The sequence below is a fragment of the Maylandia zebra genome, linkage group LG1 (genome assembly GCF_041146795.1).
Source record: "Maylandia zebra isolate NMK-2024a linkage group LG1, Mzebra_GT3a, whole genome shotgun sequence".
Lineage (NCBI taxonomy): Eukaryota > Metazoa > Chordata > Actinopteri > Cichliformes > Cichlidae > Maylandia > Maylandia zebra.
The window spans coordinates 31,315,223-31,341,178 of NC_135167.1; the positions used below are offsets into that span (position 1 = coordinate 31,315,223).

The following is a 25,956-nucleotide window of genomic DNA, read 5'->3' on the forward strand; positions in this document are numbered from 1 at the left end:
CACCTGCAAGCTTTGTTTTTTCTCCTCTGATCCAAACTAAGGACTTTTCAAAATTTGGGACAAAAGAAAAAGGCAAAATTAATGGACACCTTTGCAGAGAAATGAGAAGAAGAATAAATGAGCCCTTCGCGCCCTGAAGTCTGAAAAAGTCTGTTACGATAAAGTTTGGAACAGACTTATTTTTAGCCCAATGCAGGTGCATCTTCTGACTCTACAGACTGTTAGCATAAAATCTTATTATAAGGCCAGAGACAAACCTGAGGCTGCTGCTAGCAACAACTCACTCATTAATATGACAAGCTGTTAACTACCTACAGTGCTGTTACCTGGCAACACACCGGCTTTATCCTCCTGCATTGTGGACAGCAACTCATTCATTAACAGCTTTAGCATGTGGGTTTGTTGGTGAAAAAAAACAACAAAACACGGTTTAATTGTTGAACTAAAGTGTATATTTTTTTTCCTTTTCAGGGGCTGGAATGCAATAAGAGGCAACGCAACACTACAGTGATGCTTTTTGCACAAAAAATGATGTGATCATGATACAGTGATTCTGCAGTCTCAGTGTTTTGTGAGACAATCACGTATAATGGATCATGACAATCTGCGACACTGACAAGACCAATAAAAAAAAAATGCCACTAAGGCAAAGATCAGGAATTAAGTAAATAGACCAGCACTTATGTTGCATTATTCTACTCTGACTGAGAAATCAAAATGCTTTTCTACTACAGGCCTTACATACATCTGTTAAGTAAATGATCATGCACACACATACATTCACGCTCTTACATTTTAAGGTTCAGTATCATCAGCGTCTGGACTGGAGGAGACTGCAGTGACCAAACCACCGACCTTTCTGTTAGCCCTAGAAGACGACCCACTCTACCTGCTGAGGCACTGCTATGTCTTATCTGCGTCACTGCAGGTTGTGGTGTCACTGTGTGTGTGCGTGTGCATTAACAATATTATTATTTTCTAATAATGTGTCATTTCCTGCCCACCATTTCCTCTCTGTGATTTTTTTTCCACTTTGCCCCTATTCTTTTGATAACTACCACAGTGAGGATTGATCAAGTAGTGATTATGGTAAGCTTAACTGCTGAGATCATTTGTTGTTTAATGCATTGCTCTATCAGTCTATCAATAATTTGTTCCAACCGTATCTAACACGATATTTCTAATTAATTGGGTACTCCATAAATGTAAAGTATTCCTTTAATTAGGTCTCAAGGTTCAGAAGAGATAGATTAAATTAAAAGTTGTTACATTCAAAGCAACAAAGGACAAGTTATCCTGACACTCTGAATCTCCAGTCTGGATCAGGTTCCTAATGAGATTTTGTTCATTACACATCAGCATGTGTGAAAGTTAGCCTTTCAGTCTGTGAAAATCTTCCTCCAGTGCCCAGGAATGGGTCTCTCAACACAGAGATATATCTATGTTTAATATTTTTGAGGTATGGCACATCTTAGGTAGCTACAGCATAACAAAAGGCCACAATTCAGTCACATAACTCATGTTTGTCCCTCCCATCACCCCTATCCAGTCAGATGCCTGCACTTCCTTGAGCCTGGTTCTGCTGAAGGTTTCCTCCCTTCAAAAGGGAGTTTTTCCTTCCCACTGTCACCAAGTGCTCACTCATAGGGAGTCATTTGATTGTTGGGGTTTTCTCTGTATTATTGTGGGGTCTTTATTCTACAGTATAAAGTGCCCTGGGGCGACTGCTGTTGTGATTTGGGCAGTGATAAGTAGATATCTCCCTGGAGTCTTACTGATGGATGTTGAGTTGATGGAGGGGTTGAAACAGCAGGAAGCGATGCAGAGCAGTGTGATGCATTGAAAGCAGTGCACTCAGTCTTGTAGACGTCCAGTATAGTTTTAGTTTTTAATTTTACTTGTTAACTTTAATAACCATGGGTACTCCGGCTTCCTCCCAAAGGTCCAAAGGGTTAGGTCAGTTGGTGATTCCAAACTGCCCATAGGTGTGAATGTGGTGCAAACTGTTGTCTGTCTCTCTGTGTTAGCCCTGCATCCAGCTGGCAACTTCTCCAGGGTGTACCCCACCTCCTGCCCTATGGTAGCTGGGATAGGCTCCAGCCCGCACCCCTGTGACCCTGACAAGGAAAAGCAGAAGAGAACAGATGGATGGATGGATGGATGGATGGATGGATGGATGGATCCCATCCGTGTGAGGGATTCCACTGGAATCCTGAAAGGAAGTAAAGCATTTGTCGGTCTTGTTAGGGAGAAAAAGATGTAGGTAAGTTGTGTTACAATTGCATGATAATACTGCACATTTTAATTCAATTTTTATTTAATGTATATCACAACTGTGGGTGCTGTGGAGTGGGTGATGAAAAGACGCTTGCCATAAAGTTTGTGAGTGATTCTAAAAGTGTGCTGCTCAAGAAACTTGTATTCAGTGGATATCAATATTTCCACGGCTTGTAGCTCAAAAGTCAAAGCTAAAGTGCCTTCACAAGCGAGAAAATCAATGATAGCAAAAGAGGTCAGAACAGAAATCCATGGGCAATGATTACATAAAGTATTGTTGCACTTGTACAACAGCAGCTTGCTGAAGTTCAGGATCTTGTTTGGACCAACAAATTTTCAGTTTGTTGTTTTGAGTCAGAGACTAAGAGGAGCTAAGATGGAGTAATAATCAAGCCTACAGGCAAAACTGACCTAAGCTGCAGGCAGTAGAGTCCACGCTGGCATGTAAAGAGATGGAGCATGGCCCACAGGTGTGAGGCGGCAGCCTTTTTAGTGCTGACCACATCACAACAAACGGACCTTTTCTGTTCCCATACAAGCAGCCTGAAGGAGGATTTTTAAACAAACCATACAATGCAAGAGCTATATCCACATCCTCAGCACAGTCCACTATGTTTTCAGTGGATGGACAAGAGTCTTCATTTCATCTGACCATGACCTTCACCACAAACTGGTGCGGTCTCTACCTGAGTATGAAACCACCTGGACCAGGTTTGAAGCCATGGTTCTTAGCTTGATAACCAAACATGTTGCATGTTAACAACCGAAAGGACAGTGGACCCAAGATCAGGTCTAAGTTACATTTCACCTTTGCATCTAGATCTAGACCAAAAGAACGAAGTCACTTATAGTTCACTCCATAAAGTAGCTGGTCTCATCCTTGAAGAGGCTTCTTTGCACTGAAAGGTGTCAGCTGAGATGATTCAGGCAAACTTGGAGGTCTCAGAGGCATGCCAACTGAGAGGAGAACCGGAAGAGCTGGCTGGACAGCTCATCTTATCTGGCTTCTGAACTTATGATTAAATAAATAGATGCCTTCCAATTAGGAGAAAGCATTGGGCAAATATAGGAAAACAACATTTCTCCACTTCAAAAGGTTAAAGCTACTGTTTGATGTTTTGCTTAATTCAGTTCAATTCTATTTTATTTATATAAAATCGCCTCAAGATGCTTATTATTGTAAGGTAAAGACCCTACAATAATACAGAGAAACCCCAACAATCAGACGACCCCCAATGAGCAAACACTTCAATGACAGTGGGAAGGAAAAACTCCCTTTTAGCAGGAAGAAACCTCAGGGAGGGGCAGCCATGTGCCATAACTGGTTGAGGGTGGGGGGATTAATAAGACAATTCCTGCAAAAGACATGTTGGTTTGACCTCTACGGATATCAACAGCAATTTCTAACTTCGCTAATGGACAGAGGTGTGGGGTATTAAACAAAGAATTAGATCCTAGATACAAACTGCATAAATGAGCTTCTACTGAAAGATGCCTGCATGCTGCCTAAAAGCTATAATGAGGATCTCGATCACTTGGAAGGTGCTCAGGGTAGACATGCCACGCCTCTGCATTGAACAGAGCCAAAAGAGATCATTTGGGTGTTTGACATAGGTGCATGCTCTTAAGTTTTAAGCTGGAAGCTTAATTTTAGTTATGCTTCCCTTTGTATGTAATTCTGTCATCAGCTGGTAATACAAGTAGCTAGAAACATTATTTGAAAATCTTAGAATGCTACTGAGCTCAAAGCATGGATTAATTGTCAATGAATTTTCTTTCTACTGAAAAATAAAAGAAGCTGTTAGTTTACAGGAGCGAAAGATGTGACAGCCCCGTTACTCCATTTTCTCTGTCAACGTCCCAACAGACCTTTGGTCGTCTCACAGCAATGTTCATGGATTTACTTCCAGCCTCCAACTCACTTGGCTCACATCTCCAGTTCGCTGTGAACACTGCAGGCTGCATATCTGCTGACAGATTTCCGTCCGTTCTGGTCACCGGTGTCCTTTAACGGTGGCTTGTTTTTATCCAGTAGCCCCCTGGAGGTTTGTGCTCCGTCCTCACTGATGACCGCCGCAGCCAATATTGCAATAGACATTTTATCAAGTTTACGGATGAGGTGTCATATGGCTTTCTTTGCTCGAGGGAGGAAATGGACGCAGTGATGTAGTGGATGGCTACGTCTCGGGCTATGATGAATTTATTTATTTATTTGGATGAAGAATTTTGTAAGAAAACAGGGCAAACCATTTTTAGAAGTTTATGTTTGTGTGTGTTAATGCTAACAGCTGTTAAAGACGCTGAGGTCGGACTCTGCAGATTACTCTATTTTCTGGACTTTAGAGTACTTTAGGAAGTTTCTCCAGTAAACTGTTTTATTGTGTTTTCCAGTAATTGTGTCAGGTTTTTGTGTAGCATCCAGCTTGAGTTGAACTGATATGATTTAATCTGCTAAGAGCGCTGATGTGACAGATAAAACTTAGCCAGGCTAGTGGTACTTGCACTAGTACTAAAAGACCTTTTGAAAAATGCTCATTTTGACAGTGCTAACCTGGCTGTAGTGTGTAAAATTGTAATCACTTTTAATTAATATTAAAAGTAAAGTGACCTGACTAATGAGTTAGATTGCAATGGAGTGTTTCTTCTTCACCAATCTGGATTTAATCATTAGTTATAATTAAACCTGGCTCTCTAAAAGAGCATCTTTGGTGCTGTCTACCTCCCCTCCCCCCCAACCACGTGCAGCAGATTGCCGCACCTCCCTGAGCCTGGTTCTGCTGAAGGTTTTTTCCTGTTAAAATTGTGTTTTTCCTTCCCACTGTTGCCAAGTGCTTGCTCATAGAGGTAATCTGACTGTAGAAATTTCTCTGTACCATTGTAGCATCATTACCTTATAAAATAAAGCACCTTGAGGCGACTGTTGTTGTAATTTGGTGTTATATAAGTACAACTAAATTGAGTTGAAGTGGTTGGAACTGATCACAGCACCAGATGAAAGGGGGTCGGGATTACTGATTACAACTGCAGTGCATACATGGGTGTGTTTGTGTTTCTAACAAATACTGTGCCAATCTACCACACACTTGACAAGCTTCAAGTCTGAATCCATGTAATGAACCAGCCAACAGACATTGCCATCACTAGATCCACACTGCTGTAAGGCAAAAACAACAACAGCAAAACATGACTTGACAGCATATATTACGAGCGGAAAATATTCATTCTCAAGAGCTCATTAAACAGGAAACTTGTTCTAAATGAAAAGGAAACTGCTTCTTTAACAAAGTGCTCTGATATCGATTCCAACATCAAACATAACGACACCGGCAGCGATGACGAGAGAGCATACAGGTGTCCTTTGAAGACCCATACCTGTATCTGGAGCGTCCTCAGTGTTCTGAGTCGCTGCATAACAAACTGTACTGCATGGGGAAAATAGTTCAACTTGAATTTAAATCAGACAACAAAGCTTCACGGGCTGTGATGAACGATGTTTGCATCAACTGTCTATTCTCATGTTTTTATAAATATTAATAAGATTCATTCACACGTACACCTTTAACAGCATTATAAATAAAGACAGTGGTGCTGGTAAATAAAGAAGGGCAGCATGCCTCCATTTCATAACACAGCCTGCAGTGAGATGACTGCACCCTCCTCTCCAAAAAATATGTACAGTAAAAAAAAGGACTTGCATTTTATTAGCATGCCCTTTAAAAAGTAAAATATCCACCGTTGCAGTTCTTTAAAGTTCATAGTTTTCAGCCTCTGCTGCCATTGCTCAATCTGTGGTAATAAGAAGAGGGTATGGAGGCGAAGCTACCCTGGGCTGCATGACTCTTGACCTACAGCTGAGCTCAAGGACAGCGGGATGTGTACAAATGAGACATTACTGTCTGAGGAGTTCTGCAATTCTCTTGCCAGCCGGCACGATGAACTGCTGTGTCATGCTGTTGTCTATGGCCTTAGGTCAGTACGAAGAAGGGAGTGAAAAGACTGCTGCTGAAGTGTGTCCAGTCTGTGATAATCAGGCAAAAAGATCATTGTGGAACTTAGCATGAATCACATTTTCAAGGGTAATCATTTACTAGCTGGATAACTGATAAAACGTGTACTTAAAAACGAACGATTTGTCGTTAAACAGCCTTTAAGCTAATGCCAAAGTGCTCTCTGTAATATAAATAATTAAGACTCTGTGTCAAAAAGGTGGGAATACATGTAGGAAGGATTAGTTCCCATTTCAGCGCCGCCTTTGAATGAGCGCGGATCAGATATACAATGAGAGCAAAGTCCTGACATTCAAACCTCTGAGAAATTATCTGTCAGTCTAACTCACGGGGATGAGGAGCTCCGCTCATGAATTTCATTTGTCATCACACTATTCTGTGATTTTAAAACAGGTCACTGGCTTTATTTACTTTGTTATTAATGCTTTTCATCTATTTTCATGTTTCTGTCGATAAATGTCTTAACAGCTTGTCAAACATAAAGCAGTCTGGTATCAAAACAATGAAAGGATGATAGAAGTGATACTGTCGAGTATGAAGCCCACTGAATTGTGTTGGAAATGTTTTATTTAAATATACCTCAGACATATGCTATGAAAAATGGCTGAACCTTTTTGTGTTGACTGTCACATCTATTTTATTTGTAGCCTACCTATAGCACATTTAAACAACAGACAGTGACTTAGAGACAGGCAGATTTACATTCCAGGTCTCCAAAAAACAGTTTCAAAATACACGAAAAGCTGAAATGTGTATTCTTTCATTTTAACTAAATATTGTGGGACGTAATGATTCATCTCATTAATCACGACCCGCTGCTCTCCCCTACATACGCTGCTTTTATAGGTTAAAAATATCAGTATCTGTATCAGCAATACTGGCTGTGTATTCACTTGATATTGGATTTATACCCAAATTTGTAGTATTGTATTGCATAAGCACTGCGCTGAACCTCAGCAGGTCATTTTTGCAGTCTTTAATAATGCATTAAGTTGCTGCAATGTGATCGTATATATACACCCACAGAGCTACATTCAGCAGACCTCTTGTGATAAGGGTAGTTCAGCAGTTTTTAATACCAGTAGCCCTCCCTGACACAACCCAAAAGGAGAGTTGTGTTCTGGAATTGAACCAGCGACCATTTATTTGTTAGGTCACTATGTAATCCTCTACACTGCACACTTCCAGAGGCTGACATTTTTAATGTTTTTCTGTACTCATCCCGCACAAATAAAATAAATCCACACCACTAAATTAAAAAAAAGAATTAAGGGAACAATTATAGGGAACAGTATAACTCAAAGTCAATTAAAATTCAGGGACATCGATTCGTCCACTTAAGAATCATAAACCAGTTTTCATTTCCCCTGCTTTGGTGACAGTGAAATGTTTAAATGAAATGTTGTGTGCCCGACAGGTATTAAGACAAGACGCCCTGGGCGATGACTGGGTGTTCCCTTTTTTTTTTTTTTTATTATTATTATTATTTAGGCAGTGTTTTAATATATAATAAATTGGTCACCTTAACTTTATGATTAACTTTAAAACCCTGTTAGTGTTTGGATGATACTATGTCACCATCCCATTCCCTGATGAATATGTTACTGACTTCATGCTCCAATCATCTATACAAACTATACAATGTATACATTACACTCCATATGTTTTCCCCATTTACAAACCAAACTGCTGATAATACTACAGAAAAGTCCTTTTTAAAAATAACATGCTACACTATATCAACAGCACAGACATTAAATATTGAGAAAAAAAATCTTTATTTAAAGAAGAGAGAAAAAAAAAAAGAGTTTTCTTCTCCTGTTAGGTTTGTAAAACTTGATAAATATTGTGGATTATTTCTTAAAGAGTGCATCATAGTCTTGAATGGTCCATCAGCCTGATTTGGATATGAAATCAGAGAGAAAGAAAAGCATATCTGAAAACTAAATGGCGAACTTGTTCCGGATGATTTCGCCACCTTCCACTTCCATCTGCTCGTAAAGCCACTTCCTGTCACAGCGGCACTCAATGCCACACCTGCGAGATCCACATTCAGGGCACGGGTAGAAGCAGCCCATGCAGTCCACATCCAAACAGTCACACAAGTCCTTGCCATTGGAGAGCAGTCGCCCTTTGTTGTCGTACACTTTGTTTTTGGCTCCAACATTCTGCCTGCGTGATTCAAACAGACAATGTCTTATAGAACAGTTGCATCTGGTTTTCTTTAAAGCTTTTCTCTTCTGATAGTTTTGATCATTTTTTTTAAATTTCATTCTGAAACTGTCACGTAAGAAGGTCATAACTGAATGTAAACCACCTCTTTATGAACCCAATTTAATGCTTATGTCTGACAATGTTAATAATACTTAAAAATAGGGCTGTTCGATATAACGATATATATCAGATGACGATATAAAAACGTCTATCGTTTCATTTTACGCTATCGTTTGTTTTGTGCTGTCGCAAAATAAACTGTTTATGGCAATATTTTTTCATCGTTCTGATGGTCACTGTAGTGGCTCATCAATACACACTCTGGCAAATGAGAACGGAAATCTGAGGAATGTCACCAGCAGATGGTCTTAATTTAAGTTTTTGTTGGGGTTTTTTTTGTTAATGTGTTTCTTCTCCAACAGTCTGCATAAGGGCACAATCACTTAAACCAGAAAAGGAGAATGTTATCCACGCAGGCATAATTTATGTTCACATCTAATTAGCAAACTAAGTGCAAGACAGTAAAAAAAGGATTCATGACAAAAAGAACTTAGTGTTAAGCACAAACAAATGCTTCTACCAACAAAGTCAGTGGAGATACTGTATGCCTGCATCCACACAGGGAACATTTTTATTTTAAAACTAAAACTGATCCCTGTCCAGGCTTGACTTTTAGCCCAATTTTAATAATATTATTCACCAAGAGAAGCCACAACAATGGGAAGAAGAACCATGACAAAAAACAAACAAAGAAAACAGGATGTGAGCCTAGCTGTGATGTTTCGCCTTGCAAACATGCAAACACACAAGAGCATTAGCAGCAACACCAAACTGGATCAGCAAGCATTTCCAAAACGTGTGTGGTAGTGGTAGGTGTAAGCACAATAAAGGTTTCATGCTTTAGAATGCATTTTTGTGGATGTACAGCAAGCATCTCTCACCTGTCTGACAGCTGTTTCGCTCCACGGCCACCTCGTCCACCCTGCAACAATAACAATAACAAAGAAATATAGCTCATGCAGAGATAAATTAGGCCTAAAATAAATAATACACTTTATATTACACATAGAGACAACTGGGGAAAGAGATTCGTGGTTTAATGACAACAAAGAAACTGCTTTATTTCAAATGATCCAGTCAATGGCTTCTGGTTAATATTCTAATACCTCTGATGTTATATCAAAACATCATGGCTTTGTTGCATTTATGCAACAGTCATGACACTTTATTATTATTTTTGCATTTTAGACTTTTAAAAATAATTCTTGAGGGGTAAAAAAGTGAGCACACATTACCCTCCCACAGTATACACAATAGTAAAAGAGACACTCACCCTCATTCCTCCTCTTTTGTCTCTGCGAAGAGCAGCTTCTTTTGCTCTGTCTCTGTCCGCTTGTGTCGTCATCTGATTTGCGACATTTGTCTCCTTCAGGATTACTCCTCTTTTACGCAGTTCAATCTGTGGAATTTACAGCGTTATCACCTCAAACAAAGAAAGCAGAGTCACCTGTTTAGAATAAGCATGATCCTGTTGTGAGACCGCACCTTTGAGGAATCCTGTCCTTGGGTGAATATGGTGGGCACCGCATCCTCTCGGAGAAACTGTTTGCCATTGTAGTCTCTGAAGCAGTCTGGCCTAAAGTGCTCCGAACAGAGGCAAGTGTTGGCAGTTGGGATGAAGTTCTTCATCCCAAGGCTGTGCACCCATTTGCTGGCGAGTTGAGGCTTGCTAAGAGGAAACCTGACACACAAGAAAGAGAAGAGATGCTCCAAACCCTGGATGCTCCAGTCTGCATGCCCTAGTATTCCTAAGCAAGATACTGAACCCTGAGTTGCTCTCAAAGTGTGAATGTTAATCCAACACATCCTGGCTTAAAATGAATATTTGGTGATTAACCAAAGATGTAAAGAAATTATGGTTCAGCAAAGGTAATTTGGTAGTCTGGGGATGCCAGACAAGCACATTTGTCTAAGTGCTTTTTTTTAACTAACATTCACACACATTCATACTCCGATGGATGCATCGGAGAGCAATTTGGGGTTAGTATCTTGCCCAAGGATATTTGGTATGCAGACTATGGGAAGCCAGGAATCGAACCACCAACCTTCCGATCAGTAGGTAACCTGCTCTACCACCTGAGTTACAGCCACCCAACAGCACAAACAAACTCTTGTTTGTGCCGTTGTTGGTCTGTCAGCCACGGAGAGGAGTGGAAGTTCTAACATACAAAGAGCTGAACTGAAAACGAATGTTAGAAACAATGAGCCCTAAGTCTCCACTGCAGTCACTGGCTGAGCTTTTCATGCTGTATATTTTGGATCTTTCAAGTTTTGTGGGGGTACTTTTGCTAATCTTTCCAGCCCGCCTGTCAACCAATCGTTCATTTCCAGCTACGTGCAGTTACAATCTAGGAGGACTGCAAGAAACGTGCACGCAGAGGGACGCATTTGCAGGACCATGAATTACACTTAAGCATGTACCAGTCCTACTTAACAGAACCTCCTACAGTTTCCTCTCATCTTTTGCCAACTGAATAAATTAAATGATAAGATAACTTTCCTTTGGTGAACGGCCAAAACCTCAAAACTCTAGTCTACATGGACTTGTTTTACATGCAAGGAAATTCCAGATTATGTTTTACAAATCTGTAAACTATATCTTTGCTTAAAAGCAGATACTGACCGAGGCATCAACGAGTGACTACATTTATTACAGTAACATTTTATCAAGCTACCAAATTATTGTCAACTTACCTTCTATTCACTTCTGAAAGCCTTATGTGCAACCGGAATTTGTTAAATAGGTTTATTGGTGGGCTGCATTAACATATCAACACCGTGTACATGTACATAAGCCGTAACCATAAGCAACTAGCTTTAAGTAGATACTCTTCCTTCAAGAAAACGAAGCTTGAAAAATCAGGAAAGCGGTGAAGTAACTTGCCCAGAAAAAGCCATTACGTTGTACCTGTGTGGCGTCGTGGTGCGGTGTATAATGTCAGCACCCTCACGTTTAACGTTAGCTAGCTCTGTGGAGCTAATGCTAAGCTAAATCACGGCAGCTTTTCTTGAAGCTAATGTCCAAACCTTTTAATGTTGCATTCAATCTTGAGGCCATCTTAAAGCGACTGAAAACACACACCAACGCTGTGCAACAATACCGTTGCAAGCTAAAGAGAAACTTTAGCTCCTCCGCTGCACAGAAAGCTTACCTGTAAAATCTTATTTCCGACCCTTTGACAAACTTATTGTTGCATCCTGTTGCCGCACATATAACGGGCATAGTGACTCTCTTTTTTCTTCTTTTTGTCTAAACTATATGACAATACGAATGAAAAAACAAAACAACAGCAGTTTACAAACTTCCTTTCGCCGTCTTCTTCGGCCAAACTACTGTATTTCTGCTTAAGCTTCCTGTTTCCCATTGGAAGAGTCTGCCCTCTGGCGGCGGTTCGTGATATTCACATACATGTAAAACACTGGAAAACAGTCATGAACATTATTGATTTATGCACAATATGAATGAAATGGGAAACAAACTTTGACAGGCAGTCATTCGGCTCAAGTTACGTTGATATTCTAAATAAAATAAAATACAATAAAAATAGAAAACACACATGCATATATCACTCAGAAAAATATAGTCACAGCTTGAAAAGTGCAAAATTATCTGTCTTAGATTGCAGACACAACGCAGGAGACTAACGGGACAAACATCAAAAACATTTTCTGTAGGTGCAGAAGTGAATCAATGAATTCACCACACACACTAGAACTGTTGACAGCGAGTGCAGAATATCCTTAACAACACATTTCCATTTGTTTTGCAATTTTTAATAACAGCCGTGCTTACAGACTAGCGGAACAAGCTGATGAATGACCTCTTATTCCAAAAGTCTGACCCATCCACTATGTGTCCTCCTCAGCCATGTTGGTTACCATGTTAACCAAAAAATTGAAATGACTTTGCCCTGCAATGACTTACGAGTGATATGGGTGTTTTTGATTACCAAATTGAACAAATAAGTGTTACTTATAAGTCAAAGTATAACAGTGGAATTGAGCTGAGCAGGCGCAGTGACTTTATTGGGCATGTTGTAACTCTGAACACTGTCTACATACGCTGTATACACTGTGCATACAGAAGGGTGACAATAAAGGGAAACTAGAATACAGGGCTATTTAAGTAGGGTTACAAAGCAAAAATCCCCCAAAGATGGGTGCTCATTTAAAAGTTCAGTGGACCAGAAATAAAGCCTGGTGTACTGAGATGGATGCTGAATACTTGATCACTTCAGCTAGGGGACTTGTGGGTTATTTTACTGGTGTGATATGACCTTCACAGTCCCAGCAGGTGGGGCCCATAGGCAATCACAAATAAAATGAGTATAGAAAACTGGTATAGAAAACATCGGGCATGGCTTTCACGCTCGTGTTCAGCCTTGTGTCCTATTACAGATTTATTATGGGAAAAATGGAGGGTCATGAGACTTTGTGTTGGATTATGGAAAAGAAAGTGTAATAAGAAAGGGAAAATAGAAGTATGTATAAAGTCTGTGATCCATTCAATTTCTGTAAAATGTACAGGAATAGACCCCATATTTTCTCAGAGTCTTACACATGTATAAGCAGGTACATACGGTATAAAGATGGACTATAAATTACAGCAGCAACCAATACAAACACCAGGTTCCCTCTACAAATTCATCTTCTTCTCTACCCTTCAGCTGCTCCCTTTAGAGGTCATCTGCCTCCATCTCACCCTCTATCTATCCTCCTCTGTCACACCAACTTTCTGATGTCCTCTTTCACTAAATCCATGAATCTTCATTGTGGTTTCTTCTTTCAATTCTGCCCGGTAGCTTCATATTCAGCATCCTTTGTCCAACATTTCCACCATACCTCCTCTGATATATCAAAACCATCTCAGCCTTGCCTCTCTAACTTTCTCTCCAAACTGCTCAACCTGAGCTGTCCCTCTCATTTCTAATCTCATCCATTCTGGTCACTCCCAGTGAAAATCTGAACACCTTCAGCTCGGCCTCCTGTCTTTTTGTGAGCACTACCATCTCCAAACCATACGTCATATCAGAGCTTATTACCATGTTATAAACCTCCCCGTTCACACTTGCTGCAGTCCTTCTGTTATTAGGTTCCCTGTAAATTTCTCACAGTTTGCAGCATCATCAACCAAGGCGCATCTTACATTATTACAATAATTTATCGGTGTCATATAGAGGGTCCAAATTCAACAATTTCATTTCATTTTAGTTGATTATGAAATCATGAATAAATTCCTAAAGCACAAAAAAAAAAATGAAAAAGGAAAAAGGGGAGACTGAATATTATTTAAGTATAATTTAAACGACTTTTTTTTCTGTATGTAAATAAATAAATAGGGCCTCAATTAAATGTATATATATTTTAAAAAGTCTGTGTTCTAAAAGGCTATAATTCTAAACAAGTGGGCCCTGTGGCCGATAAATGTGCTGCGGCTTTCCGCTCCTGCAAGACCAAATCCGGAATAGAGAAGCCCCCGGCCCCGGCCCCCTCTGCCTGATGAAACCTGCTTCCTGCTGCGACAGCCGCAGCCGGAGCTCCCCGGGGCCGCTGGATCACATGATAGAACGACGCTGGCTAGCGAGCTAACATGTTAGCGTATGTTGTTAAAGCCCTTGCCAGGAATCGCACACGGACGCAGTAGCCCAACTAACAAGCAGCCCCAAAGTCCTTAAGTCCTCGGTGAGTCTAAAAACGCAGCTCTGTGTCATTTCTGAACGTTTTTATTGACCCAGAGACGTTAACTTAGCCAAGCTAGCTAAGTTAAACTTGTTTATAGGAAGTTCGTTTGGTGTGCGGGGCTTCTCGGCTAACGTTAACGATACTGGCCTTGTGCGGCTCGACCAAGAAGCTAATCTCACCTAAACACCTGGTTGTTTTGCTTGAATAGCAGTGTTGATGGCATGTTTACCGTTTAACGTATGTCGATGTAAGCTGGCTGATGTTTACAAGCCAAACTTGAGGCTAGCTGTGTGCGTTTGTTTGTTACTACTTAAGTGGCATTAAGCTTAGTTAACTAACTAACTAACTAAGCTAATGTTAGCAGCAAATCTGCGGTCAAAACGGCCACATCACAGTATACCGGTACTGTCAAAACAATACTTGTCATACGTGTTAAGAGTTTTCACTTGCGCTTTCAAGTGCTCCTACTATGGTTGCAAAGGGCGAAAAAACAAAAAACTAATGGTACTACTACTAAAGCTACTTTAGCTTGACAAGCCAGGCAGGCTGTTTACTCCCTCATATGTGCTTGTTTTCAGTGTGAAAACCCTTTGATGCACCTGCCCCACCCGTAGAGGTGGTTTCACTTGTTTTTCCTGACAAGTGCTGTGTGCAGAGGTGACATCTGTTGCACCTGCTATCTCAGCGGGGTGGATCATATCTTTATCATATCTTTATCATATCTTTATCATATCTTTATCATATCTTTATCATATCTTTTAGTTCGGTGACCTGACTTAATTCCCAACACGGCTCCACCAAAGATTACTCAGAAGAGAAGTATGGAGGCTAAAGAAGTGAAAACATCTGGGTGGATCTGCAAGTGAATACACTTCTTCTATTCTCCTTCCACCACATTGTGTGCGTGTGTTTGTCTGGGAACATTGATTGGTTGTGGAATCTGTGATCCCTGAAAGCACTGACTCTTTCCTTTCACACCAAGATGTTGCTGAGTGCAGTAATCCATTTCTGCTTCACCGTAGAGAGTTGCATCCGTTGTTACTCTGAGAAAGCGATGTTTCCCAGTTGTAGTCATGCTGTCTTCGGACACTGGATTCGCACCTTCTCACGCCGTGTTTTCTCACATTCAGTCTTCCCCGCCACTCTGGCTGCTGACACGCGCAGTAATTTGAATCTTTCTCAGCAGCTTTGTTTGCATATTACTTACCAGTTCACAATCACTGAAGACTCAGAAAGCCCATAATGAACGCGGACATTTTTATTAAGGGTTTTAAACTTAAATATGACCAAATGAACAATTTGTTTTCTAAATTTCTACTATTTAGTTATCTGACTGGCACATGCAAAAATACTAGTTGCTAAATAATCTCACAAGTTTTTTATAAAAGCCTAATTTTGACGCCCATCGATTTTATTTGGCCTCAAATTGTTTATTAAAGAGCAGACTGATGTTTGACTTGCTGGAGTGTAAATGGAGAACAGGTCCTTTCTCTTTTTTTTTCTCTGTATTTTATAATACTGACTCTAGATTGATCATCAACTATAAAAGATTATGATGACCAAACCAGGTACAAATCATTATAAGAACTGCATTTAAGTTATTATTGATGGGCGATTTTAGATTTGCATCAATTCTTTCTTTCTTTTGTGTTTGTTTGTTGGTGCTCTCATTTAATTTCCAACAGTCTGTGAAAACATGGTCAAAGGTGACTGACTGATAAGTTGCAGGGGACATTGGACTTTATCTGCGAGACGAGAGCAGGGATGACTTAAGGTCACATGCAGATAGGAATTGTTACAGCAAAAGACTGTTAATTCATGCAGGAGACCACGATGCCCTCGATCATCGTACATTTTAACTAGTAAATCAACTAAGCTTAGACTTGTATGACCAGAATAATACATCATAATCAACATATTCTGAATATCATTCGTTTCAAACCTCAAACCCCCAGGTTAGGCTTTTTTGTCCTTAATGAAATGATCCTGAATTGGATAAGTGGAAGAAAATATATGGATGAGTGATAATTCACTGTTATATGTTAGAAAATATTTTTTTCTAATAAGCTGTGTGGCATTTTTGTGAGGAAGGTTTAGAGTGGTGACAGAGAGGACAAGTAGATGCTATGTTTTGACAGAACTGGAGAAAAATGGAGTAAGAACCTTGTAAAGATTGAAAATGGGTGGCTCTAATACTTGGAGAAAAAGAATCGAACACCACAACCCTGTGTGGATTTAAGAGCTGTGCAAATGACCAATAGTAACCTATGGTGTTCCCTCTTTCACCTCCCTCCCTCCTCCCCGTCTCTCTGTGTGTTTTCCCTCCTGTCTCCCATAGGGCATTGTAGAAAGGGACTTGTCTTCTTTCGTACTTGCCCTCTTCGAGATATCAAGTCATTAAACTTCTGCCCAACAAGTCACAGGGGTTTTGGCATCCTTTTAAGGATCATCAGGCGAGCTAGTCCTTAGCATCACCGCAGAGATATCAGCAGGCTGAGGTTGTGGACTCTAATGGGAAAGATGGATAGGCGATAAATAAGACACCAGATTCTGAGGTAAGGTCATTCCACCGCTGTGCCTGTCACAGTCGGTCTCGCAGTTCAATTCTAGCTGATAAGAGCTTTGAGTCAAAGTGTCGTTGACCTTGTTTTTCTTTATCATCAAACCAAAGCTGCATTTTCAGTGAGGAAACTGTTAAGTTCCAAAAAGTAAATGTTAGAAATTGCCAGCATGCTTTGAAAGGCAAACTTGATATTATTCATACATAGCCTCAGTTTAGTGCCATTAGCCAACATGGTGTAACAATCACAAATGCTATCATGGAAATGTTACCAAAGCCTCTTTATGCCAACAGAAGTTTTGTGTTCATTATCGTTTAGCTTAACTGTTAGGAACAATAAGATTTTACTGGTTTCATTGGGTATGTAAAAGCTTATCAGTGAGACTAGGAACATTACTGCCATAGTAGCTGTGTTCTTTGTTTCATTTTATTACCGGCTTTCCCTTTAATTTTTGAACTGGCATAACCCCAGCAGAGTTATGTAATTTCAGTCACATATATTCACAGTTTCATTCTCTTTTCTCTGTCTTTCTTTATCTTGTTGGAAACATGGGGAACTTTAAAATGCACAGAAAGGCTTTATGATACTTGTATGGAAAAGTACTACTGTTACACTGATAAGTACGGATGTTACTACATAGTTATACCAACTAGAACACCTACCTGTATGTGGGTTTTTTTTATGTTATGAAATCTTGCAGGAGTGGTTGCCGAGTCCTTATCACCATTTATGAAGCAGGTGCTTTGCAGAGTAACCAGTTTTTGAGGTTGCAATGCCACAGAAAGGACTTGCACCAATTGGCATACCATGAGTTTCCATAAATTTGATGCCTATGTCTTTTATGCTCATCACTTTCTGGCTATAGTAGACCTTTACAGTCTTTATTCCAGTCACTGAGCATATTACATCAAATAAAGTAGTTTAAGTTGTCGAGTAATTCATTGTTTACTAATTGGTTAGTTTATGCACTACATTTGTGTTGGGGGGGGTAGACTAAATATCAGAAGCATCCCTAAATGTAAGGCAGTAAAGTTCAAATTGTCATCAGCTACAGCCTCTGAAGTGAACCAAGAGTGACCGTAGTTGCTTTAAAAACATTTCCAAAAAAGGATTATAATAATTTTTTTTAATTGTAGGTTTGAATAATGAACTGCATTAGATGTGCAGACAGAATACAGTTCTCTATCATGCCGTGTGACAAAGATGTCAAAAAGTTTGAACATTATCGTTTTTATTTGTCACAAAAATAACTCGGCCCTCATTTCCAAACTTGCTTGTTTCTTGTAGGCTGGTTAAGAACAGCCAAATAGCCTCCTGCTGATTCAGTTTCCTGAAATGTATCCATATGTGGCACATGACATGCTTTCATTTCTGCTTTTACATCCAGTTGGCTTTGCTGTATGCACATCTTTATAGCCAGGCTCCGAGTGGCCAGAACTACAAGCCTTGATCTATTTTAATTCTTTCTAAGAACTGTGTTATGCTGCGTAACAGCATAATAATCCACTTGTCATCGATATCTTCAAACCACATCCTTATTTTCTTAATTACACACCCAACCAAGAGGTTTCAAGAGAACTAAGTGTGTTTCTCACACTTGACTGTTTTGTAACTCTGTGGCATAGCTCTACCAGAGTCACCCACACTTGAGTATGTCTCAGGTGGTGGCTAACATGTTGTCTGTGAAACTCTCTTTTTAGAAATGCTTTGTAGCCACAACAGCTGACTACATGGGTTGTGCAGACTGTATATTTAAAGAAGACAATACATTTCCTGAAATTAAAGTCTGTCATCAGAACAGACTAAACTGTCTTTTTTTTTGCTTTTAACCTGCATTGAGACCCTTAAGCTGTCTTTGTCAGTCCAAGGGGGATCTTACCCATATTTACGGGTAGGATCCAAGGAAAAACTTTGCTTCAGAGGATTTTGTAGTGATAGTAACTTTTAGCATAATGTCCTGTTGTTTTCATTTCGCAGGTACGTGTTGATTTCGTAATGACAAGCTGCTGTGCAGAAGATGTCCACGCTGTCTGTGACTGATATCCCAGATGTTGGTCATGGTAAGAGGAACGATCTCTGTCAGTCCAAAGTGAGAGGTTTACCTGAGCAGGAGCCAATTCTTCCAATACGTGTCATTGTTAGATTATGCCATGAAGTATATGAAGTACTTGCTCTACATTCCAAGAGTGGGTATAAAATATGTTTTTTATATTGTATTATCTTTTTATTTTAGTGGGGAGAGAGCCCTAAAAGAAATATCCTACTTTATAATAAATGCAGTTTGTGCATTTCTCAACAAATAATACTAAAATAATTTAGTGAAATAATAAGTAATTTATCTATTTATGTGGCTTATCTTTTATTTTAACTACCGGTAGTCTTATTTAAGCTTACTATGGAAGTTTTTGCTGCATACCTCAACCATTTACAGTTGTAATAGTCTCTCCTTTCCCTGCTCTCACCTCATACACATGTGTGTCACATATGGAGATGAGCTGCCAAAAGACAGGTGATGTGTAATTAAGTTATTTTAATTGCAATAAAAACGTCCAAGCTAGTGTTAGATCAAAAATAACTCGAGTGACAGCGAGAAAGGGGCAGAGACACATTGATTTCAGAACTTTTTAGTTGTGACATCTCAGACACACCCAGAGTTTGCAGTTCAAGTGAAAAGCTTTTGGCTTAGGAAGTGCTGTTAGCTTCCTTTATCCTCTCCCGTAGCAAATGGTCCAACATGCCCTTTTAAACCCAGCACAGAATACATTGGCCCTTTCTCACCAGCTCATAATTTACCGTTGAATCTGTGATTGCTGCATCATGTTGTATATGTTTTTGTGAACATGGCTGTTTATGTCAGACAACTGTCAAAATAAAGATAAAGACGAGTGGAACGGCCTTGGACGATGATTATTGTTTTCGCTGTGTTTGTCTCGTCTCTCTCAGATGAGAGTAAGGTGTTTGATGGGGCCTCTGAGCTGCAGCTGGACTGCATGGTTGAGGAAAGCAGTGGAAGTACCACAATGAAGCATGATGGCCTGCTGTCACTGACTGACCTCTCCCACCCAGACGATTTCCCCGTCCCCCCTCATAATGGCCCCTCGCTGGCTGAGATGAGCAGCCCTCTGCCAGTAGAACCAAATGACATTAAGCTGGATCCAGCTGCAGGTGACACATCTGCAAGCACAGGTGCATGTTTTAAAAGTTTGTTTCAGCAAACCTGCATTAAATACATTGTTTTTAAATGAAAACAATGCTCTTCTGTGAGTTGGTTATTAAGAATTGGAGGGTAGGAAAACAGTGTCTTTGTATTTGTCACTATTGTAAATAGTTGAGTGGAAAACAGGACCTAGTTGTTAAATACAAAAATTAGAAAAAGGCATGACTAAACTTGCCCATCTCAGTTATGGCTGTTTGTACTGCAAGTGGAGTGACAACTTCCACAGACCAGTATAACCAGTATTATTTCCTTCTGATCTCTTGATGTTAGACATGCTTATTCTATAGTTTGACCTTTATGATGAGTCAGTAACGTTGAGTGTGTTTATTCTGTTCTATTTTGGTTTAGATACAAGACCTAGAAGTAACCATTGTTTCTTGAAAGGAGCATATATAACAGACTGCTTCTGAGAAGCTATCTTAACTAAACCCAGATCATTTTCTTGAGTTCACATTGGTGTCATATCTCTTTCATTTGTGTGTAGATGGTCAGCCAGTGAAAAGAAAGAAGGGGCCTGCTCCAAAGATGCTGGGCAACGAGGTGTGCAGTGTCTGTGGCGACAAGGCCTCTGGTTTCCACTACAACGTGTTGAGCTGTGAGGGCTGCAAGGGCTTCTTTCGGCGCAGCGTCATTAAAAGTGCCCAGTACTCCTGCAAAAACAATGGTCGTTGCGAAATGGACATGTACATGCGCCGCAAGTGCCAGCAGTGCCGCCTGCGCAAGTGTCGGGAGGCGGGGATGCTGGAGCAGTGTGAGTGTCTGTACGCCAAATGAATCAGAGATGAAGAAAACTTGCAAACCCACATGCAATGTTGGCATGTGGGTTTCTAGCCAGAGTGCAAGTCGTGACAATGAAAAGAAACTCTTTAATTAGCTTGAGCTTTAGGATGTGCATCCTCTTTTGACCTGTAGGTGTGCTTTCTGAGGAGCAAATTAGACTGAAAAAGCTGAAGAAGCAGCAGGAGGAGGAAACGGCCCGCACGTCCACGGTGGTCACACCCACCCCTCCTCAGGAAGCAGCCACACTGGATCCACAGCAGCAGGAGATGATTCAGAAGCTGGTGGCTATGCAGAAGCAATGCAACAAGAGGTCTTTCCTTGACCGACCAAAAGTGACGGTAAGTGCTTCAGAGGGGAGTTGGAGCTGAAATGGCAGCAGCTATAGAGACAGTGTCTCAAATGCTGAGGCGGGTTTGTCTCAGAGTCAGATTTATCTCACTACTGTATATTTACTGTTAATGTATTCCAGCCTTGGCCACAGAGTCAGGATTTGCAGAATCGAGAAGTGCGGCAGCAGCGGTTCGCTCACTTCACTGAGCTGGCAATCATGTCAGTCCAAGAGATTGTGGATTTTGCTAAGCAGCTTCCTGGTTTCCTTGAGCTCACAAGAGAAGACCAGATTGCTCTACTGAAGACATCTACTATTGAGGTCTGTTGCTAGAAATGTGACTTTTGTTAAATTGTACCCATTACACTAACTAGAGGGGGGGGAATGGTTTCTATCTTTTACTGGCCCTTTTATGAAAAGATTTAAGATGCCTCATTATGAGCCCATTTTCTTTGGATTGGCTGTCCATTGCTTGATTTTTAACTCGGCCCCTCTAAGAATAGCTACCTTGTTGTCTTGCCTCTGTGAATAATCCACAACCAAACTCTAAACATACTAAAAATACTTTAGCATTTTCATTTCATTTTGGCAAGTACTCTGTGATTCAGAGGTGGGAGTAAACACAAGTGCAAGTCTCAAATCTTAACTGTTAAGTATCAAGCAAGCAAACTCCAAGTTACTCCAGTGAGAATCAAACACGTCAGAAAAAAAATTCTGCTGATCTTTCGGTTCAGCTGTTTTCAGTGTTATTAGAAATTGTTGCAGCCAACAGTCTTATAAGCCTTCTGATCTAGTATTTGTTTTTCTGTGGCAGTAACAAACCCTCAACAGAGCCCAGTGCTCGGAAATAGTAATATGATCAGTATATTTCTGAAAGGAAAGCTCTGTAGTGAAAACAATTAATAGTATCCAAGGATGACTACAGTATACTTTAACATTGCTTATGATGAGAAAACCCAAAATACTTAACAAAGGAAATTTAGTTTAAAAAGAAGAGCAAATAATGACTCATAAGATACATATTCTGAGCAAATTTGCTTTTGATTAATAACTGTGAATCTGTAGTGTACAAACTGACTATTACATTTTCATTGTAACAAATAGTTTGTGTTCCCTTTTGAGTAAGTACAAAAGTTAAAGGCTGGTGTAGTTGAAAGACAAAAAAATATGGGTTTTTTTGTCTTTCTCAGATTATGCTGCTTGAGACGTCTCGGCGATACAATCCTGCCATTGACAGCATTACATTTCTGAAGGACTTCAGTTACAATAAGGAGGATTTCGCCAAAGCAGGTTCATTTGTTCATTTCTACCTACCAAATAATTGTTTTTATTACTTAACCACAGTGTGTGCATTTCATCTGTCAGAATGAAAATGTTTTTATGATGACAAAAATTTAAGTGCAGTACTTATAGTGTTAAAAAGGAGAAATAATATATACAAAATTCAGCACATGTACGCCAGTCCCTGCATTCACCTTATTGCACCAGTCCCATCAGTAATGATTAAAAACTCTGCTTTAATTGCATCTAATGCTTTAATGGTTGTATCGTGTGCCTTCTAGCAGAAAGTCAAAGATTACAGAGATGTATAGAAAATATGTTTTCATATGTTCCCTTACTGTGAAAATGCTCAAATCCACAGCGTGCAGCTGCAGTGCGTTTCTATTTGTAACATGACATTTCATTTCCTCCCTCCTCTCTCCACTCTTACCTCCTCAGGGCTTCAGTTTGAGTTCATCAACCCCATCTTTGAGTTTTCAAAAGGAATGAATGACCTGCACCTGGACGAGGCCGAATATGCTCTGCTCATTGCTATCAACATCTTTTCTGCGGGTCAGAATTTATAAGCTACACACCCTTCTCATAGTGAAAATGCTTTGAGAACTAATCCTTCCCTTTTTAGTTCTTTGGGAGAAATGAACTGGTTGCATTTGCAGATTGAGCATTTTTCCGCTCAGAAGGCTTTCTTTGCATTTTACCAAAATAGATCTTCTTTTTTTTCCTCCATAAACAAACAGGAGAGATTAATGTGTGTGTGTGTGTGTGTGTGTATATTTGCTTTCAGATCGGCCAAATGTGCAAGATCATGATCTGGTGGAGCGGCTGCAACAGCCCTATGTGGATGCACTGCGCTCTTATATCATGATTAAGAGACCAAATGTAAGCACCAGATATATCTGTAGCTTTTTCTTTTGTTACAGACTGAACATCAGTATAATCAGGCTGTCATCATCACAACAAGCACATTAGGTCATGACTAAGGTCATATTGTATTGTTGAGACTTGTAGGGGGTTTGAACTGTTAGAAGAGCAGTTGTGTGCTAGATAAAGCTGAGTGGTGAAAGGAATCAAATGTAGACCACATATTGTTATCTAAAAACAGCAACAATTATACATTATCAGCTGAGTTGATAATAGGTATTTGTGTGTTTTCACACACATATTGTGAAGTGATTGTGTTTGAAAGGCGCTTTGGAAACTATTCATTTATTTTTAAATGAACTTCCTTAGGATCACTTGATGTTCCCCCGCATGCTGATGAAGCTGGTGAGCCTTCGTACACTAAGCAGCGTCCACTCGGAGCAGGTTTTTGCCCTTCGCCTCCAGGACAAGAAGCTTCCCCCACTACTATCTGAAATCTGGGACGTCAATGAGTGACTGCAAACCTGATGTCACACTCCGTGGCTTTGTTAAGCCTGAGACAGACATTGCATCCAGCAAGATCACTGACTCCTTTCTGACGATCTTGTCAAGGACTGGTTGTTTTCTTTTTCATGGGGAAGGGAGAGCAACGCTGCCCTTTGCTCTCAGACTGCTATATGGCTTTGTGTTCCTAAGAGGAACATGAACGCCTACTTTTCTTTGAACCTTGCTTTTTTTTTTTTTTTTTTCTTTTCTTCCATGTAGATACTGACGTGATTGTGGTTAAATACCAGCATTCGGCTCTTTAGCCAGTTATCTCTGATTTAATATTTGTTGAACGTTTTGTCAATCTCTAGTGCGGTTTTTATCCTTTTCCTCTAACAATAATAATCAACAGGAACTGAGCAGGTCTTGGCTGTGGCTCTTTCAAACGTCAGGATTACAGTCACACATTCAGTTAAAATGGTGATATTTGCATTTGTGCAATAGAACGGGGAAAAGATGGGCATAATCAGACCCACGACAGCTTTTCACTTTATTGACATTAGGTTAAAATATAGGCCATTTGGTTGATACGTAATATGCATTTTAATATGGCAGCAAATAGATTTTTGTTCCCTTTGGAGTAAGTACAAAAGTTAAAGGCTGGTGTAGTTGCTCAGGTAATGTGAAGTAGACCTCTGAGAACTGGAGGCTTCTTTAATATCTATTAGTTTAATAGATTTACTTTAGTTTTTCCAGATGAATAAGGGACCTTTTTGGTCGTTTGTAGAAGCCCATTACAGTTAGTGTAAATTGTATATTTGTTTACATTAAAAATAAAAAATGCAAAGCTTATCCTCAAGATTGTACAATCACATGCTAACGCACAAGAAAGTACAACTCTGCAGGTGACTAGTAGGCTGGGCCCTTCACAGGAAATGGTGTGTTTTGTTTTGTTTTATCACTCAGTGCAATGGTACCCTGAAATACAGGCGGTATTGTCTTTAAGATGTAAGGAAAGATGAAATTTCAGTTTGGCAAAGTCAATCTACCATGTCTCTGAGCCTTTTTTTGTTTTCCCCAGTGAGAAAGCCCCTTTTCTGTCAAAGTTGCATTCACAAATAAATGAAAAGTATTGGCTTGATTAACACCATCTTTGTAACTGTGTAAGTGAAATGTACTTTTGTGATTTCGCTCTAGCATTTAAAAGTGTGTCAAATGTTTGAGCAGAAAAGGAGACGTTTTGTGACATTTTATTTTTGATAATCTACTATGTAACTAATACGGAGGACAATAAATGTCAAGCTGAATTTCTAGTTAGAAAGCTAACTTGATCTAAAGGTCTGTAATAGTGTGAGTATCTTCCTTGAATGGGTACTCAACATCAACAGCTTTAACCGGTCAGATTTTGGGAAACCTCACTAAAAACATGTACCAAAATCTTTATTAACAGGGAGCAGGAATCAACAGGAAAGAACTACTTTACTAGAGATATATATATGTTTTTCTTATTGCTGTGTTTTCCATGCCTTGTCCTGTGCGGTGTAACACTGAAATGCTGCATAATGGATGATAAAGGACTGCCAATAATTGTGAAGTCTGTTTTCTCTTCCTATGTTGAGTGAAGACGGCTGAAAATTGGGACAGTTTAATGGCTTTGCAGTCTGTTTTACAGTAATTTAATTACCTCTGTAGCCATTACAAGATGTCAAGGTTGGATTTCTCAATAACTGTAGATGTAAAATGCAGTTTGCTCTGTCCTAACAAACAACTTCTATTATTTCAGCCGGGAGGTCGTCCAGAATCATGTTTTTGGGGACCTTTTAGCTAATAAATTCCATCAGACGGCTAACGTGCTGGTTAAATGGGACATTATCTACACCTGCTACACAAATGTCACACAGGCACAAGTAGACTCTTCAAAATTCACTTTATTGCACATTAGATTTTTGTCCAAAAGCACTTGCTGGTGGACTTGATGTTTAATTATTTGAATTTTTGGTTGTTAAGCTTGGATTGTGTAACCAAACTGACCCCTTTTTTTTTTTTTTTTTTTAACTTTATCGCCATATTGACCAACATGTCTGTATTGTATAATATTAGCTTAAACTGATTATCTCTCCCATGTTCAGCTCATGCTTTTAATAAAATTGGCTTTGTTTATTAAAGTGTTCCTGTGAACCACCATGCACAGCATCGGGAACC

The 25,956-nt window shown here is 39.8% G+C and overlaps 2 protein-coding genes across 5 annotated transcripts; one reads left to right on the forward strand and one right to left on the reverse strand.

Moving 5' to 3' along the window:
- Nucleotides 1–7,336: 7,336 nt before the first annotated feature.
- arl14ep (ADP-ribosylation factor-like 14 effector protein) lies at nucleotides 7,337–11,901 on the reverse strand. The gene is made up of 5 exons (XM_004558043.5): nucleotides 11,711–11,901; nucleotides 10,044–10,239; nucleotides 9,832–9,957; nucleotides 9,440–9,480; nucleotides 7,337–8,456 (listed from the first exon to the last, which is right to left on the reverse strand). Exons 1-5 carry the CDS (start codon nucleotides 11,779–11,781, stop codon nucleotides 8,228–8,230), a joined length of 663 nt encoding a protein of 220 aa, XP_004558100.3. The 5' UTR covers nucleotides 11,782–11,901; the 3' UTR covers nucleotides 7,337–8,227.
- Nucleotides 11,902–14,025: 2,124 nt separating this feature from the next.
- nr1h3 (nuclear receptor subfamily 1, group H, member 3) lies at nucleotides 14,026–25,603 on the forward strand. 4 transcript variants are annotated; one of them, XM_004558044.5, is made up of 12 exons: nucleotides 14,026–14,240; nucleotides 15,003–15,102; nucleotides 16,579–16,795; nucleotides 18,779–18,861; nucleotides 19,745–19,987; nucleotides 20,503–20,769; nucleotides 20,931–21,136; nucleotides 21,268–21,447; nucleotides 22,317–22,416; nucleotides 22,846–22,959; nucleotides 23,192–23,286; nucleotides 23,638–25,603. In XM_004558044.5, the coding sequence occupies exons 4-12, from the start codon at nucleotides 18,819–18,821 to the stop codon at nucleotides 23,782–23,784; spliced, it is 1,395 nt and encodes a 464-aa protein (XP_004558101.1). In that variant the 5' UTR covers nucleotides 14,026–14,240; nucleotides 15,003–15,102; nucleotides 16,579–16,795; nucleotides 18,779–18,818; the 3' UTR covers nucleotides 23,785–25,603. The 4 variants fall into 4 exon arrangements, with proteins under 4 accessions (XP_004558101.1, XP_004558103.1, XP_004558102.1 ...); XM_004558046.5 differs by lacking the exon at nucleotides 16,579–16,795; XM_004558045.5 differs by lacking the exon at nucleotides 15,003–15,102.
- The last annotated feature ends 353 nt before the right edge of the window (nucleotides 25,604–25,956 follow it).